This window comes from Pollachius pollachius, assembly GCF_949987615.1.
Source record: "Pollachius pollachius genome assembly, chromosome: 4".
Lineage (NCBI taxonomy): Eukaryota > Metazoa > Chordata > Actinopteri > Gadiformes > Gadidae > Pollachius > Pollachius pollachius.
This window is the reverse complement of record NC_136937.1, coordinates 22,231,001-22,246,342: the sequence shown is the minus strand read 5'-3', so window position 1 is coordinate 22,246,342 and position 15,342 is coordinate 22,231,001. Positions and strand designations below refer to the sequence as shown.

The following is a 15,342-nucleotide window of genomic DNA, read 5'->3' as shown; positions in this document are numbered from 1 at the left end:
TCACCCCTCCTCCCTCTCCCCTCCTCACCGGGCCAGGTCCCCCTCTCCCCTCCTCACCGGGCCAGGTCCCCCTCTCCCCTCCACTCTCTCCCCTCACCCCTCCTCCCTCTCCCCTCTTCACCGGGCCAGGTCCCCCTCTCCCCTCCTCACCGGGCCAGGCCCCCTCTCCCCTCCACTCTCTCCCCTCACCCCTCCTCCCTCTTCCCTCCTCACCAGGCCAGGTCCCTCTCTCCCCTCCTCACCGGGCCAGGTCCCCTGCTCCCCTCCACCCTCTCCCCTCCTCACTGGGCCAGGTCCCCCTCTCCCCTCCTCCCTCTCCCCTCCTCACCAGGCCAGGTCCCCCTCTTCCACCCTCCCTCTCCCCTCCTCACCAGGCCAGGTCCCCCTCTTCCATCCTCCCTCTCCCCTCCTCACCGGGCCAGGTCCCCCTCTTCCATCCTCCCTCTCCCCTCCTCACCGGGCCAGGTCCCCCTCTTCCATCCTCCCTCTCCCCTCCTCACCGGGCCAGGTCCCCCTCTTCCATCCTCCCTCTCCCCTCCTCACCAGGCCAGGTCCCCCTCTCCCCTCCTCCCTCTCCCCTCCTCACCAGGCCAGGTCCCCCTCTCCCCTCCTCCCTCTCCCCTCCTCACCAGGCCAGGTCCCCCTCTTCCATCCTCCCTCTCCCCTCCTCACCAGGCCAGGTCCCCCTCTTCCATCCTCCCTATCCCCTCCTCACCGGGCCAGGTCCCCCTCTCCCCTCCTCACCAGGCCAGGTCCCCCTCTCCCCTCCTCCCTCTCCCCTCCTCACCAGGCCAGGTCCCCCTCTCCCCTCCTCCCTCTCCCCTCCTCACCAGGCCAGGTCCCCCTCTCCCCTCCTCCCTCTCCCCCTCTCCCCTCCTCCCTCTCCCCTCCTCACCGGGCCAGGTCCCCCTCTCCCCTCCTCCCTCTCCCCTCCTCACCGGGCCAGGTCCCCCTCTTCCCTCCTCCCTCTCCCCTCCTCACCAGGCCAGGTCCCCCTCTCCCCTCCTCACCGGGCCAGGTCCCCCTCTCCCCTCCTCCCTCTCCCCTCCTCACCAGGCCAGGTCCCCCTCTCCCCTCCTCCCTCTCCCCTCCTCACCAGGCCAGGTCCCCCTCTTCCATCCTCCCTATCCCCTACTCACCGAGCCAAGTCCTTGTCCTTGTTGAGGTGCTGGAAGAAGGATGGCTCACAGATAAGCTGCTCCTCCTGGCACACCTGCTTACAGGAGCGGCCGGGCTCGGCCAGCTTCACCTGCAGGGCACTGAGCGGGGGCCACATCACCTGGCCGTGGCAGAAGTCCTGGGGGAGGGTGGAGGGAAGGGGGGTTGGAGAGAGGAGAGGGAAGAAAGACAAGGGTAGGGTGGAGAGAGGGGGAGAGGAGGGGAGGGGAGAGGGAACGTAAAGTAAAGAATAATGAAAGAGTGTTGATAGTTGATGGCAGAGATACGGACGTCAATATGATATTTGATGGAAATCCTCAAAATAGACGTACTCTGCATTATTTGTATTGTACATATTGTGTTATTATGGGACATGTGTCCATTTTATATCAATGTTTCTTAATATGTTATTATTCTGTGTGCGGTTTGGTGTGCGTGTGTGGTGTGTGTGCGTACCTGGTTCTCGATGAAGGCGTTGACCCTCTGCAGCATGCCTTCACAGGTGAACTCGTAGGGCAGGTAGGGTTCAATCTGGAGACACACCCACACACTTAGAAAATGCTACACATAATATCAATGAAACTCCTTATTATCATGACTAATCTATTCTAGGGCTGGGCAATATACCGGTAGTAAGGTGAGTTATATCGGTATATTTTTGAAGGAGATATGTAGTTGAGACAATATCGCCATACCGGTATATTATATATTATTTTGATGTGGCCTTGCGGTATAGCTGGGCGATTAATCAAATTTTGATCGCAGTTTCGATTGTAGCGTCAAACGATCACAAAATTAATATAATCGATTTTTTTTTAGATTTTTTTTTTATGTTTTACAGAAAGAGCATACATATCTCTGGATCTCTCTGGATACATATCTCCATGTTATTTTAGATTGGAACATTCTCTTTTTGAACATTTTGTGTATTGTTTTAAGGCGAAATTTCAAAGTTCTCAGTTACAAAGTTTTTTTTGGGAAAGATATGCTGAGTAAATACATCATGCTCAAAAATAATCGTTTGATTAATCGTGATTTCAATATTGACCAAAACAATCGTGATTATGATTTTTTCCATAATCGAGCAGCCCTACCTTGCTGGGGACTGCCCATCTCTTTAACGCTGCATTGTTCCAACCTCGAACCGTGAACCATGATTGTTCAAACCTCAAACCTTTGTTTAATGCAAAGCTGTGCTTTGTTGAGCAAAAAAAACAAAACTAAACCTAAATAAATGGTTGATGGTGATTACTTGTGGTGTTGAGTTACGCTACACACTTTGCCTGTTTTGTTCAAAACATCGTTATATCATATATCGACACAAAAAATATAAGAAAAATTTTTGGTCCATATGGCCCAGACCTAGATGGTTCTCAATGAACATTAAAACCAGCGAGGCAAACCCTGATCTCTTCTCATTTTACCAATGGTCACGTGAACACATTGGATGGGAATTTAAAGCAGTTTCAATACAAGCCAGCAGTATAAACTAAACAGAACACACTGCAACAACAAAGGCCATTGTGTTGTCCATCCACATGTGAGTGTGAGTGTGCGTGTGTGAGCGTGACCAGACCGGCAGCAGTCCGCTGTGCCTTTCAGAGCATATGAGTGGTGGTTCGGTGAACGGACCCCATTGTTGTCATCACCACCCCCACCCCTCCATCCCTCCCTCTCCCCTACCCAGCTCAGTTACTTTGCCCCACCATCGCTTTACACACATCAACACCATCACCCGCTGTTCCTTTTGATCCCCACTCACTCACCTTCACCTTTAACTGCTGCCCAGCCCAGCCACTGATTCAGCTCTTTCTCCTGCTCCCTTCTCCTCTCTCCTGCTCTTATCCTCTCTCATGCTCCCTTATCCTCTCTTTAAATGGTCCATGCTAATTGCCAAAGCACATCCACTTTCCCCTCAGCTGTTATGTTCCTCTCCTCTCATGCTCCCGTCTCTCTGCCCACTTCTTCCCCGTCGTTATGGTTACCTTCTGGCTGAGGATGGTGCGGATGGCCTGCTCCACCTCGGCGGGTTTCTCGATATCCACCGTCCAGACGTGGGGGGGCCCAATGTACACCTCCGCATAGGGGTGCTGGGAGGTGAGCTGGGAGGAGGAGGTGGAGGAGGAGAGAGGAAGAGGAGAGCGGAAGAGCGGGAGGAAGAGAGAGGAGGAAGATGAAGAGGAAGAGGTAGAGGAGGAGGGAGAAGAGAGGAGGAGGAGGCGGAAGAGAGGAAGAAAGGGAGGAGAAAGGAGGTGGAGGAGAAGAGAGAAGGAGGAGGAGGGGGGGAGGAATTAGAGGAGGAGAAGGGGGTGAGGAGGAGGAGAAGGGGAAGGAGGAGGAGTGAGAGGAGGAGCAGGAGAGAGGAGGAGGAGAAGTGAGAGAGGAGAATATGAGGGAGATGGGAGGAGGACAGAGCGGTAAGGATAAGGATAGAGATTCAATTTCTGGTTGTTTAAGAGAACACACACACCTATCACCAGCAGTTTAATCTAGCAAACACGTCTGAACAGCATACCCAAACCCTTCCTCATTCCTCCTCCCCCCCCGCTCCAACCTCATCCTCCCCCACCTCCTACTCTTAGACCCCCACCTCCTCACCTCTCTCATAGTGGGCTTTCCCTTGAAGAAGTCTGCGTTCTTGCTGCTCTTGGGAGGGGTGAACTTGGGGTTGAGGAACGCACAACCATTTGCTATGGCCTCCAGGGGGGCGGGGCCTTCGTAGGGGAAAGACAGGCCCACAAACAGCTGGATGGAGAGAGAGAGACACTTTATGCATGCACATTGAATTGAAAGTCAAAGTACAAAGACACAGTAGTGTAGCAGCGAGGACCATGGTCAAAGGTTTTGAGAACATGATAGTCAGGTAACGCTGTTAAATGCAGAAGCGATGGCTCATGTCCAACAGGATCACCACAATATACATCTCTACCGAGGCAAAACACAGCTGCAGTCAATAAGAAACACCCACACATGGGTGTGTTTAAGGAGTGAATAATTGAAGGTAACGTGTAAGCCCTGTGTGCTGTGGCAGGCGTCAGCTCGACCAGGAGTTGGTGTGCGTGCGACAGAGTGAACTATAGGATAAAAAGAGTGTTTTTTTGCCTAGACAGACAGACAGACAGACAGACAGACAGACAGACAGACGCACCCTCAAGCACCCTGCAAGCGATGATTGGAAACCATGCAAAGAAACAAACATACACACATACACTGCACAACACTTACACCATTCATGCCGCTCAGGCTCTTCCCGTTAAACATGCACAAAAATGAGCACACACTGTTTTATTATACACCTACACACACATCATTGAGGGAGCCAGTCAAATACAATATACAATGTGAGGAAAGCGGTATGTCCTCAACGTGCCCACAGGGGGCAGCAAAGCACCATTGAGGCCCTGTGTGTACACTCCTCCGCAGAATGAGAGGCAGTCAGTGAGAATGACGAGGGAGAGAGACAGACAGAATGAAAGAGAGAGAGAGAAGGGGAGCGAGAGAGAGAGAGACCGAATGAAAGAGAGAGAGAGAAGGGGAGCGAGAGAGACAGAATGATAGAAAGAGAAAAGGGGATTGAGATAGAGACAGAAGGAAAGAGAGAGAGAGAGAAGGGGAGTTAGAGAGAGAGAGACAGAATGAAAAAGAGAGAGAATAGGAGCGAGAGAGAAAGACAGAATGAAAGAGCTGGAGAGAAGGGGAGCGAGAGAGAGAGATTCTCTGCGTTCCTCGCTATTGTCTGCAGTCTTACTCCCCGAAACACATTGAATGCAGCCGATGATGGCCTGACACCAGACCAACTGTTGGACTGTGGAACACGTACTGTAATACGCACAACACAGGAGTAGCATGTGTGTGAATAGATAAACCAGTTAGAATTAGCATTTTAATACCTCGGTTTGCAGACTATAACTTCCCTCCAGTAGTGCTGGTGTTTCCTGTTTTTCAGGTGCACTGGAATGAGTTCTGCTTTAACCAGACATTCGAGTTTGACGGAGACGATCACTTTGCAGCTGGTTCACTTCCCTATTGACACCTCACCTCTGATCAGAACTCTTAAACCCATCACATCACTAAATCCTTTCAAAGCACATGAGATGAGAACACCAACCGCAAAAACAAATAGCGTCTTAGTACATCAAGCTTGAGCAGAAAAAACAAACCTGTTGTTGTGTCTGGTTAGTTTAGTAAATAAATGTCCCTTTCTCTATTCCGTAAACAACATCTCTGGTTCTCTCGAGTATTGTATTGGCATGATTGTTCCACTCGACTTCCCCTAAGCAGTTGGCTGGAGAAGAATACAGTCATGCGACCACAACATTAAACTATTACTAGAAGCAGACTTTTGATTTTCTGTGTGCTTTATGTTCACGGCAAGCTAAGGAAACGCTTTGAATTAAAGCAAATGCTAGGTGACGTTACGCAATCTAATAGGTGCTACTGGACCAAAAGAAACGCTACATTAGTTAGTATCTGCTATTCTACTCATCCACCAATCCCTGCCTATTTCTCTCTATCATTCCTTCTCTCCCTGTCTTTTCCTCCCCCGCATCACCCCCTACACATCCAAGCGGGAGCGTGTGTGTCTTGACAGAGAGAGGGCCCTTTCTGTTGTGGGAATGCGATCGCATTCAAGGCCATTGAATCAAATCAAAGAATCTAATCAAATAATAATAACAAAATAAGCTAGCTCTAAATACCTCTCATGAGATGAGCATTAAAAGCTGTTGAGGATCGTTCTCTGGGTTAAATGGGTGTTGTCTTTGTTTCATCTTGGTTAACGCTGGGTCGGGGAACTATGGAATCCACCTTTATAATTCACACAAAACTAACACTGCTGATGACCGAAGTTCGCCTTCCTGCTGTCAAATAAAAGTGGTCAAGTAAACGGGCGTTTTCTACTCCCTAGTGGTCAAAAATCAATCAACCAGAAAAGATACCACCATAAATATCACCAATATTTTGATTGTATGCAAACCTCGAAGTCCCTTTGGATATATGCGTCTGCTAAATGCGTCGGCTAAATGCTTCTGCTAAATGCTTATGCTAAATGCGTCTGCTAAATGCATCGGCTAAATCCCAAAATTTGGGGTCTCACCTTGGACTCCCTGAGGAGGAACTGCAGGTCTCGGCCGCTCAGGATGCCGTGGTTCTTGACGTAGCTGGGCAGGTGGACGGTACTGGTGCCGTGCACGGTGCCGTGCACCTCCATGTAGCTGTGGATGAGGTCCAGGTACTTCTTCTTGTCCTGAGGCAGACCGATGGGGAAAAGACTTGGTTTAGCATGCTGTGTGGTTGTCCTGATGGACCCTATGGAGGCAGCTCCTTCAGCAGAGATTCAGTAGGTAAGGAATATTTGTGTCTCAATAATGTAGAGTAAACTTTCGATTATGTACCTCAACTATTCATAATGTTTCCACTTATTTTTACATCTACATCTATACTTCTATTTTAATGTTAATATTTTCTAAACGTTTTGCAGTTTAATTATTATTCTACAAAGATTTATCATCATCATCTTTAAATTACAATGGTTCCGTGGTTCGGCCCTGACAAAGTTCATATTATCTACACCTCCTTGACACCATGTCGTAGAAGGGACATCATTCACATATCCCCATGTATATGTTCATAATTGTATTTCTACAATTTCCAGTCTACAGTGTTGAAACCCTTACAGACATTTTGTTAGTCTACTACGAATTGCTGAGCTGTGTTCGGCAATTACGGAGTCACAGAGGCCCGCCTCCAGCAACATGATATGTCAACACGCCCCGTCAACCAAATTTGAGCTCCTCTGCCATAAAACTTAAAAAAGTAATCTAAAGTCTGAATTGTGCGACTAGGATACATGTGAATCAAGAGAGGATGACGGTTCTGCTACCTGCTAAAGGACCGTGTTACAGGCAGGCTGAGGTCCCTAGGACGGATTTTATCACTTTGTCCAGTTCATTTCCTATTCCTCAGGACACTTTAGCCAGTTCACTTCCTGTCCTGGATCAGGACACTTTGGCCAGTTCACTTCCTGTCCTGCCTCAGGACACTTTCGCCAGTACACTTCCTGTCCTACCTCAGGACACTTTAGCCAGTTCACTTCCTGTCCTGCCTCAGGACACTTTAGCCAGTTCACTTTCTGTCCTGCCTCAGGACACTTTATGGACTGTTTTTAAAGGAATGATTCCTGTTTCTATAAATCAGGCTGTGAACCCAGCACCATAGATTGGTCTCTATTGGGATTGCGTTGGGCTTGAATTAAAACTGTACCAATAAAATCTGTAACTTAGCGGGCAGAGTCTCGAGTTCAATGAATTATACAGCCATGAATCATAGAATAAATATTAATCATCTTAAACTTCAAAGGCAAACGATTCCATCAGAAAACCTGAGACATATTAGTTATTATCAACTTCCCCTTTAGATTTAGATTGGAAGCACATCGGACTAGGCAAAGATGATTGGTGTAATTTGCCTACGGACATGTTTCACACAGAACTGGGCCTGCAACTTCATCAAGTGGCGACCAATAGACTGCGTATCCCCCCCTCTGATCCAATGAGTTTATTCTGATCCATACTCTGGCTGATGTCATACACCTTACCAGTAAGATATTCTTCCAATATTTCCACCTTGAGCTAGAATTGAAACTGAGATGTATACGCTATTGTTTACTAGGTCTGAGTAAGCCAGAAAGCTACACTTCGCTTTTCTCGGAAATGTCAAAAACATTCCTTCTTTTATGGAGTAAAACTAAACGTTAATGCTTCAATATCATGCTTCAATATTTACAACAGTAACACCAGTTTTGAAGGTGTGAGTGCCTGTGTCTAAAAAGCTATATAAAAACAGGGACAAGCTGGATAAGGAGGACGCTCACCACAGAGTTTCATTTCTCCTGACCTTAATGTCGTTTTTGTTACCACTCCTGGTGAAGACGGTGCATTAGCATAAAAGGTAAGGTCTGGGCCCGACCTCAACGTCTTGGTTTGGTGTCGTAAAGTTTTTTTTTAAAGAGAAAGTAAAGATCAAAGCAGGGCCTCCCACTTCCTCCATAATGATAGATGTAGGGGTGAGGGAACATGGAAGCCCTCTTAACTGACTGAAACACGCCGCTATTGGATGTTCTGATAAACATTCATGGGGAACAGGAAAGCGGCCTCTGCACCAATGAAATATGCCTAAAATGGCCTTTCATGGTCTGTTAGCCCTTTGAGACTGTACCTATGATTAAGGGTGTGTGTGTGTGTGTGTGTGTGTGTGTGTGTGTGTGTGTGTGTGTGTGTGCGTGCGTGCGTGTGTCAGTGTCCTCTTTCAGAGCGTGCGATCCTGTCAGGGACTTTAGCGGAGGGCAGTCCTAATTAGAAGGTGAAATCACTGGTCCACTAATCCTCATGCTCTGGGACTTGACTTGAGAACCTGACAAGTTGACACATGCACGTGTGTGTGTGTTTGTGTGTGTGTGTGTGTCTGTGTGTGTGTGCTCAAGTGCTTGCAAGGATTGGCCGAAAGAGATAGATAAGTCCAAACAATGAAAAACCAAAGTGCATCAGTTTCCTTAGAGACGTCGCCTCAATGACATAAAACTTACAACACATACAATTAGCTTCCATTTACACAACCATAAACTTTCACCCACAGTTGTCAACACAACTTCCTGTTTGCCGTTGTTTCCTGAAATGGTTCGTAAGCTGCTCTGCATGACGCATCACCTTCTATATTGTGTCTGTACTTTCTCACGTATGCGATGACAGAAATTTCCAGCGGAATCGCTCTGATGTACACGTCTTTGTATCAGAGAACCAGAAAAAAGGGGGGGCGGGGTACGAGAGGGATAATGGTTGGAGGAGAGACGAAACAGAGACACACACATAGAGAGAGACAGGGACAGAGAAAATCCGAAGAAAAGTGCAAGAGGAGAGGGAGGACGGGAGGTGAGTGAGGAGGAAGGAGAGGAGAGAGAGGAGGGGTTGAGGTGAGGGAGGAGGGAGGGAGGGTGGGAGGAAGGGAGGTGATTTAGGAGGACGGAGAGGAGAGGGAGAGGAGAGTGAAGAGGGGAGGTCAGGGAGGAAGAGAGAGTGGGAGGAGGGAAGGAGGGAGAGGAGAGGTGAGGGAGGAGAGAGAGGGAGGGAGGGAGGAAGGGAGGTGATCGTTGATATCGGGGTCCTCATACGTCATAACGTCAGAGTCTGAAGCAAGGTGCCACTCACCCCTACCAGGACCATAATGATATCCAAAACTTCTATCAAGGTCAGCTGTTAGTGGTTAAGTGATAAATGGCTAAACATTAACTAACAGCATTCAATGCGTTTCCTTGGTGGATATGTGTATTGAGAAAGACCCGAGGTGCTTCCACATTCACCAGTTCGTCAAACATGGCACCGAGATCCACCTGGTAGGGCTGTGAGAGGCGTTCAAATGTGACAGCCGTCTGATTTAATCTTAGATCTGACAGCGACAGGGCTGGGGGGGGGAAAGACCATGGTAACCATGGCAGCAGAGCAAGAGGCGGCTGGCATTTCCCTCTTGGTCGCTCCGGCGCACGCTCGTTTCAAGAAACACAGTTTTTGTTTCCCGGCCGGCGTGTTTGACCTTTTGTTTGTGTTCCCCGTCTCTCTTTTGTCTGGGTGTCCTGAGTGGGTGTTCTGCCGCACCGTGCTGTACAGTAATGTGAAACTTGATTTTGTGCTAGGGTCTGTGTTTATCAGTATATTAGTGTTTATCAGTATGTGTTTATATTAGTGCTGCCAATAGATTAAAAAATTACTAATTAATCTCACAATTTTCTGTAAATGTGAAAACATTGTCACCATTATCATTATCATCATGACAATAACAACGACCACAACAGCAATAATAACAATAATAACAGCAACACTAATAACAATAAAATAAAAACATCGGCATCTCAAATCAAATCAAAATGTAGGGCAATGGATGACCAACTATTTAGAAATATATCTATTTTCAGTTGTAATAATGCTGTTGTACGTTCCAAAATGGAACGTACTTTGAAAATAGTGTCTAATTTGTAAGTACCTATAGAAGTCTTGGTTTGGTAAATCATATTCCTCTTCGAGCTGTTCAAATGATTTTAGGACTGCTCTATTAAACAGCTGGTCCAAAACCACTAAACCTCTTTCCTTCAATTTCAGGAATCCTTTATCCAACCAAGCTGGAGAGAACTCACAGTTGTTTGCTATCATTATAGCTCTGGAAATGGTCATGGGATGTTGTAGCTTTTTCCTCACGATGACCATATTTTTAAGGTGTTCTTGCTCCATACACAAGTAATTTTCTTTTTCCCCCATTTGTCTTGGTTTAAGAATGGTATTGAATCTAAGGGCAAATTTGGGCACTCACTCTTCTCCATTCCCACCCATATAGTGTCAGTGTCTTCAGTTACCCAATGTGTCTGGGTCGTTTGCCTTGCCAAATAAACCTGGACAGCCATTTATCTAATATAGAAAAGGTGCAGGCAGGAACATAGATAGGTAGTGATTGGAAGAGAAATAGCAACCTTAGTGAAATGTTCATTCTTAGTTTCTATTCTTCCTATCAGGTATAGTGGTAGGATTTCCCATCTTGTAAGGTCCCCTTTTAAGTGTCCCATCAATTTCCCATAGTTGGCTTTAAACAATTGTGATAAGTCTGTTGTTATAATAATTCCCAAGTATCTAAATCCTTGGGACAAGTGAAAATCAAGCCTTCCTGACAATTGATTTGGCCAATGTCCAACTAACATCATTGCCTCTGATTTTGATTGGTTGATTTGATAACCAGTGAGCTCTCCATATTTCTTTATGGTGTCTATCAGTGCAGGGACCGAGAGGACTGGGTCACTTACATAGGTCAGGATATCATCGGCATAAAGAGATATCTTATGCTCCCAGTTTCCCATGTCTTTTATGCCTTTTATTTCCTCATTCTGTCTTATAGACGCTGCCAAGGGTTCAATATTTAAAGCGAACAGCAGGGGGCAAAGACAGTCCCCTTGTCTGACTCCTCTGTGAGTCAAAGAACCCAGAACAGTATCCATTTACCCTAATACGTGATTTTGGATTTCTGTAAATAATTCTGACACAATCTATTAATTTTGGGTGAAATCCCATTGCAGATAATGTTTTGTATAGAAATTCCCAATTCACGGTATCAAACGCTTTCTGTGCATCAATGCTTATTAACATTGATGTTTGCTTGTTTCTTTTAGCGCAAGTAATGATGTTTAGGGTTCTTCTTACATTGTTAGCACCCAGCCTATTGGGAATGAATCCAGTTTGGTCTGGGTTTATCAAAGTATTAATATGTTTTTGAACACTATGTGCTAAAATCCTTGTCAGTAGTTTCTGGTCGTTACATAACAAACTTACAGGCCTGTACCCTTCACAGAGTGTTGGGTTCTTCCCTTCTTTATGTATCACAGATATAATGGCCTGAGAGGAGGGTTGTTCTCGGAGAGGGAGTATCTAAACACCTTAGTTAGTATGGGCGCTACGTCATTTATGAAGCATTTATATAATTCTCCAGGAAACTCATCGACTCCTGGAGACTTGTGGCTTTTAATCTATTTATTGCATCTCTTATTTCTGTTTCCGTAATTGGTGCTATCATCTGTTTTGATGCTTCTTCTGGTAATGTGTGGAGGTTTAAATCAGTGAGGAAGGTATCAGTATTCTCTGCTGATACTGACACTGTTTTGTTCAGTGTAGGGTGACAAATTTTGGGGACAGTACGCTTGGCTTGAGCTTTAAGTAGTTGGAAGGCTAGAAGGTGGCTAGCTCTATTCCCCATCTCGTAATATCTCTGTCTGGAAAATCTTAAAGCCCCTTCCGCTTTATACGACAAGAGTTTGTCCGAGGCTTTTCTTGCCTTCTTAAGTTCTGTAGCAATGTTACTTGTTCTTGTGATTTTGTGTCTCTTGGAGCTTTATTTTTGTTTTCCAGGTTTAATTGTTCTTTGAGATGCTGTCTCTTTATTTTTGATGATATCTGTATGATTTTTCCTCTCATAACCGCTTTTGCCCCCTCCCACAAAATTGAAGGATTAACTTTGCCATTATCATTGATCTCAAAATATTCCTTTAGAGTTTTACTTAAATATTCTGTTTCTGACTTATTCAGCAGTGATATATTTAGCCTCCAGTATCTCAAAGAAGAATGCAAACCCAGATCTACCTTCAGCATAATGGGTGCGTGATCACTCATTACAGGTTATTACATGAGTTATAGGTTCAATGAAACATTCCATTACTTTATACATGTATTGTTGGTGGAGACAGAAAAAGTAAATCCTTGAGTAGCTATTGTGTACCTTAGAGAAAAAACCGAAATCCTTCCCTTTTGGGTTTCTGGTTCTCCATGGGTCTGCAAGAGCCATTTCTGACACAAAGTTATTTAATGTTTTTGTTTTGGGGCACTGAGATCCCTTCTCAATGGGTATCTTATCAATTTTCCCATCCTGCACTGCATTGAAGTCCCCTCCTATTATTAGTATCCCAGTTAAATTGCCTGCAATAATGTTCGCTATTTCTCTAAAGAACATTGGGTCAAACTTGTTTGGAGCATATACAGTGGGGCAAAAAAGTATTTAGTCAGCCACCAATTGTGCAAGTTCTCCCACTTAAAAAGACGAGAGAGGCCTGTAATTTTCATCATAGGTAAACCTCAGCTATGAGAGACAAAATGAAAAAAAAAAATCCAGAAAATCACATTGTCTGATTTTTTAAGAATTTATTTGCAAATTATGGTGGAAAAGAAGTATTTGGTCACCTACAAACCAGCAAGATTTCTGGCTGTCACAGACCTGTAACTTCTTCTTTAAGAGGCTCCTCTGTCCTCCACTCGTGACCTGTATTAATGGCACCTGTTTGAACTCCTTATCAGTATAAAAGACACCTGTCCACAACCTCAAACAGTCACACTCCAAACTCCACTATGGCCAAGACCAAAGAGCTGTAAAAGGACACCAGAAACACAATTGTAGACCTGCACCAGGCTGGGAAGTCTGAATCTGCAATAGGTAAGCAGCTTGGTGTGAAGAAATCAACTGTGGGAGCAATTATTAGGAAATGGAATACGTACAAGACCACTGATAATCTCCCTCGATCTGGGGCTCCACGCAAGATCTCACCCTGTGGGGTCAAAATGATCACAAGAACGCTGAACAAAAATCCCAGAACCACACGGGGGGACCTAGTGAATGACCTCCAGAGAGCTGGGACCAAAGTAACAAAGGCTACCATCACTAACACACTACGGCGCCAGGGACTCAAATCCTGAATGGGGCCATGTATCGTGAGATTTTGAGTGAAAACCTCCTTCCATCAGCAAGGGCACGGAAGATGAAACGTGGCTGGGTCTTTCAGCATGACAATGACCCCAAACACACCGCCCGGGCAACGAAGGAGTGGCTTCGTAAGAAGCATTTCAAGGTCCTGGAGTGGCCTAGCCAGTCTCCAGATCTCAACCCCATAGAAAATCTTTGGAGGGAGTTGAAAGTCCGTGTTGCCCAGCGAAGGCCCAAAAACATCACTGCTCTAGAGGAAATCTGCATGGAGGAATGGGCCAAAATACCAGCAGCAGTGTGTGAAAACCTTCTAAAGACTTACAGAAAACGTTTGACCTCTGTCATTGCCAACAAAGGGCATGTAACAAAGTATTGAGATGACCTTTTGTTATTGACCAAATACTTATTTTCCACCATAATTTGCAAATAAATTCTTTAAAAATCAGACAATGTGATTTTCGAGATTTTTTTTTTTCATTGTCTCTCATAGCTGAGGTATACCTATGATGAAAATTACAGGCCTCTCTCATCTTTTTAAGTGGGAGAACTTGCACAATTGGTGGCTGATTAAATACTTTTTTGCCCCACTGTATATTCAATATAGATACCTCGGTTCCCCCAGCGGTCCCAGTCAACATGACATACCTTCCTGATTTATCCTGTATCACCTTCTCGGCACTAAAGGCCAAACTTCTGTTGATTAAAATAGCCACCCCTCTTTTTTTCCCATTTGATGCACTATATACTAGGTTAACCCATTCCCTTCTTAATTTGATGTGCTCGCTCTCTGATAAATGGGTCTCTTGTAGTAGAGCAATTGAGCAGTGCATTTTTTTTAACTGGGAGAGTATTTTCTTCCTTTTGATAGGATGGTTTAATCCATGGACATTATAACTCACTATTGTCAGTTTATCCATGTGAATACAAGTATCCCATGATTTTGTCCATCAAAGTTAACATAAGTTTTACATCTGCAGACCTATACCCGCGATCATAGAGCACCTTATGTCACTGCTTAATTAAACTACTTACATAGAACATCCACAATTGTGGAGGATAAGAACAATCAAATTGAACAAGAACAAAAAAAACTTCCAAAAACCAGACTGTTCTCGCAAGCATAAAATCAGTCTCAAAAAGGACGGAGAGTTGTGACTGGTCTCTCTGGGGATGTGCACACAGTGCTATTGCAACTACAGCCTGCGCTGATAAGTCGCCTTGTAACAAAACTAAGAAATAGAGAAAGAAAAATGCCCCTCGAATGAGGAGAACATAATCTCTTATTGTTTAACTTTAAATTATAAAACTAGCCAAAACATATGCTCATTGCAAAGTAAATCATATCGTGTTCCTATCATTGTATCATATCTCTACTCACAGTTCTGTGATATTTCGCTTGTTTCACAATGGCCTTAATCAGCATAGAGATTGCCCTGCAGATCCACGTTGGTCATCAAATTCGCCCGGCTTGAGGCTGAAGCCCCAGACCAGTTTCTCTGCATTAGTTTTGCCTGGAGCCTCTCCCGCTCGTCGAGCCGAACATGGACATCCAACTATCCGAGTGTTGTGGCTGCGTCTGCGAGGGTCATGAAGGTTTTCGTTCCGGAATCCAGGTAGATTTTCAGCTTGGCAGGGAAGGGCGATTGAGCTTTGATGTTCTACTCTTTGAGCTGTTTCATGACGTCTCTTACTTACTTCCGTTTCTTTTGGATATCTGAAGTGTAATCCTGGTCGAAGAATATCTTCCGTCCGTTGTATGGCACTCCTCTGCGCTGTTTCCAAGCCTCCTGGATTACCGTTTCTTTGATTCTGTAGTCCAGAAATCTGACGATAATGGACCTCGGGGGGCTAGCTGGATCTTTCGGTTTCATGGTCAGTGATCGGTGAGCTCTCACTACATTTAGGTTC

At 45.5% G+C, this 15,342-nt stretch overlaps 1 protein-coding gene across 1 annotated transcript in view; it reads right to left on the bottom strand.

Moving 5' to 3' along the window:
* The window catches only part of mgat5 (alpha-1,6-mannosylglycoprotein 6-beta-N-acetylglucosaminyltransferase), a 101,831-nt gene that overhangs the window by 5,360 nt on the left and 81,129 nt on the right, over positions 1–15,342 (bottom strand). Inside the window, exons 12-16 of the mRNA XM_079734640.1 lie at positions 6,254–6,403; positions 3,757–3,903; positions 3,144–3,260; positions 1,615–1,689; positions 1,140–1,297 (exon numbers count right to left, since the gene is read on the bottom strand). Of these exons, the coding sequence (XP_079590766.1) occupies positions 1,140–1,297; positions 1,615–1,689; positions 3,144–3,260; positions 3,757–3,903; positions 6,254–6,403 (647 nt within the window). The remainder of the gene's footprint in view (positions 1–1,139; positions 1,298–1,614; positions 1,690–3,143; positions 3,261–3,756; positions 3,904–6,253; positions 6,404–15,342) is intronic.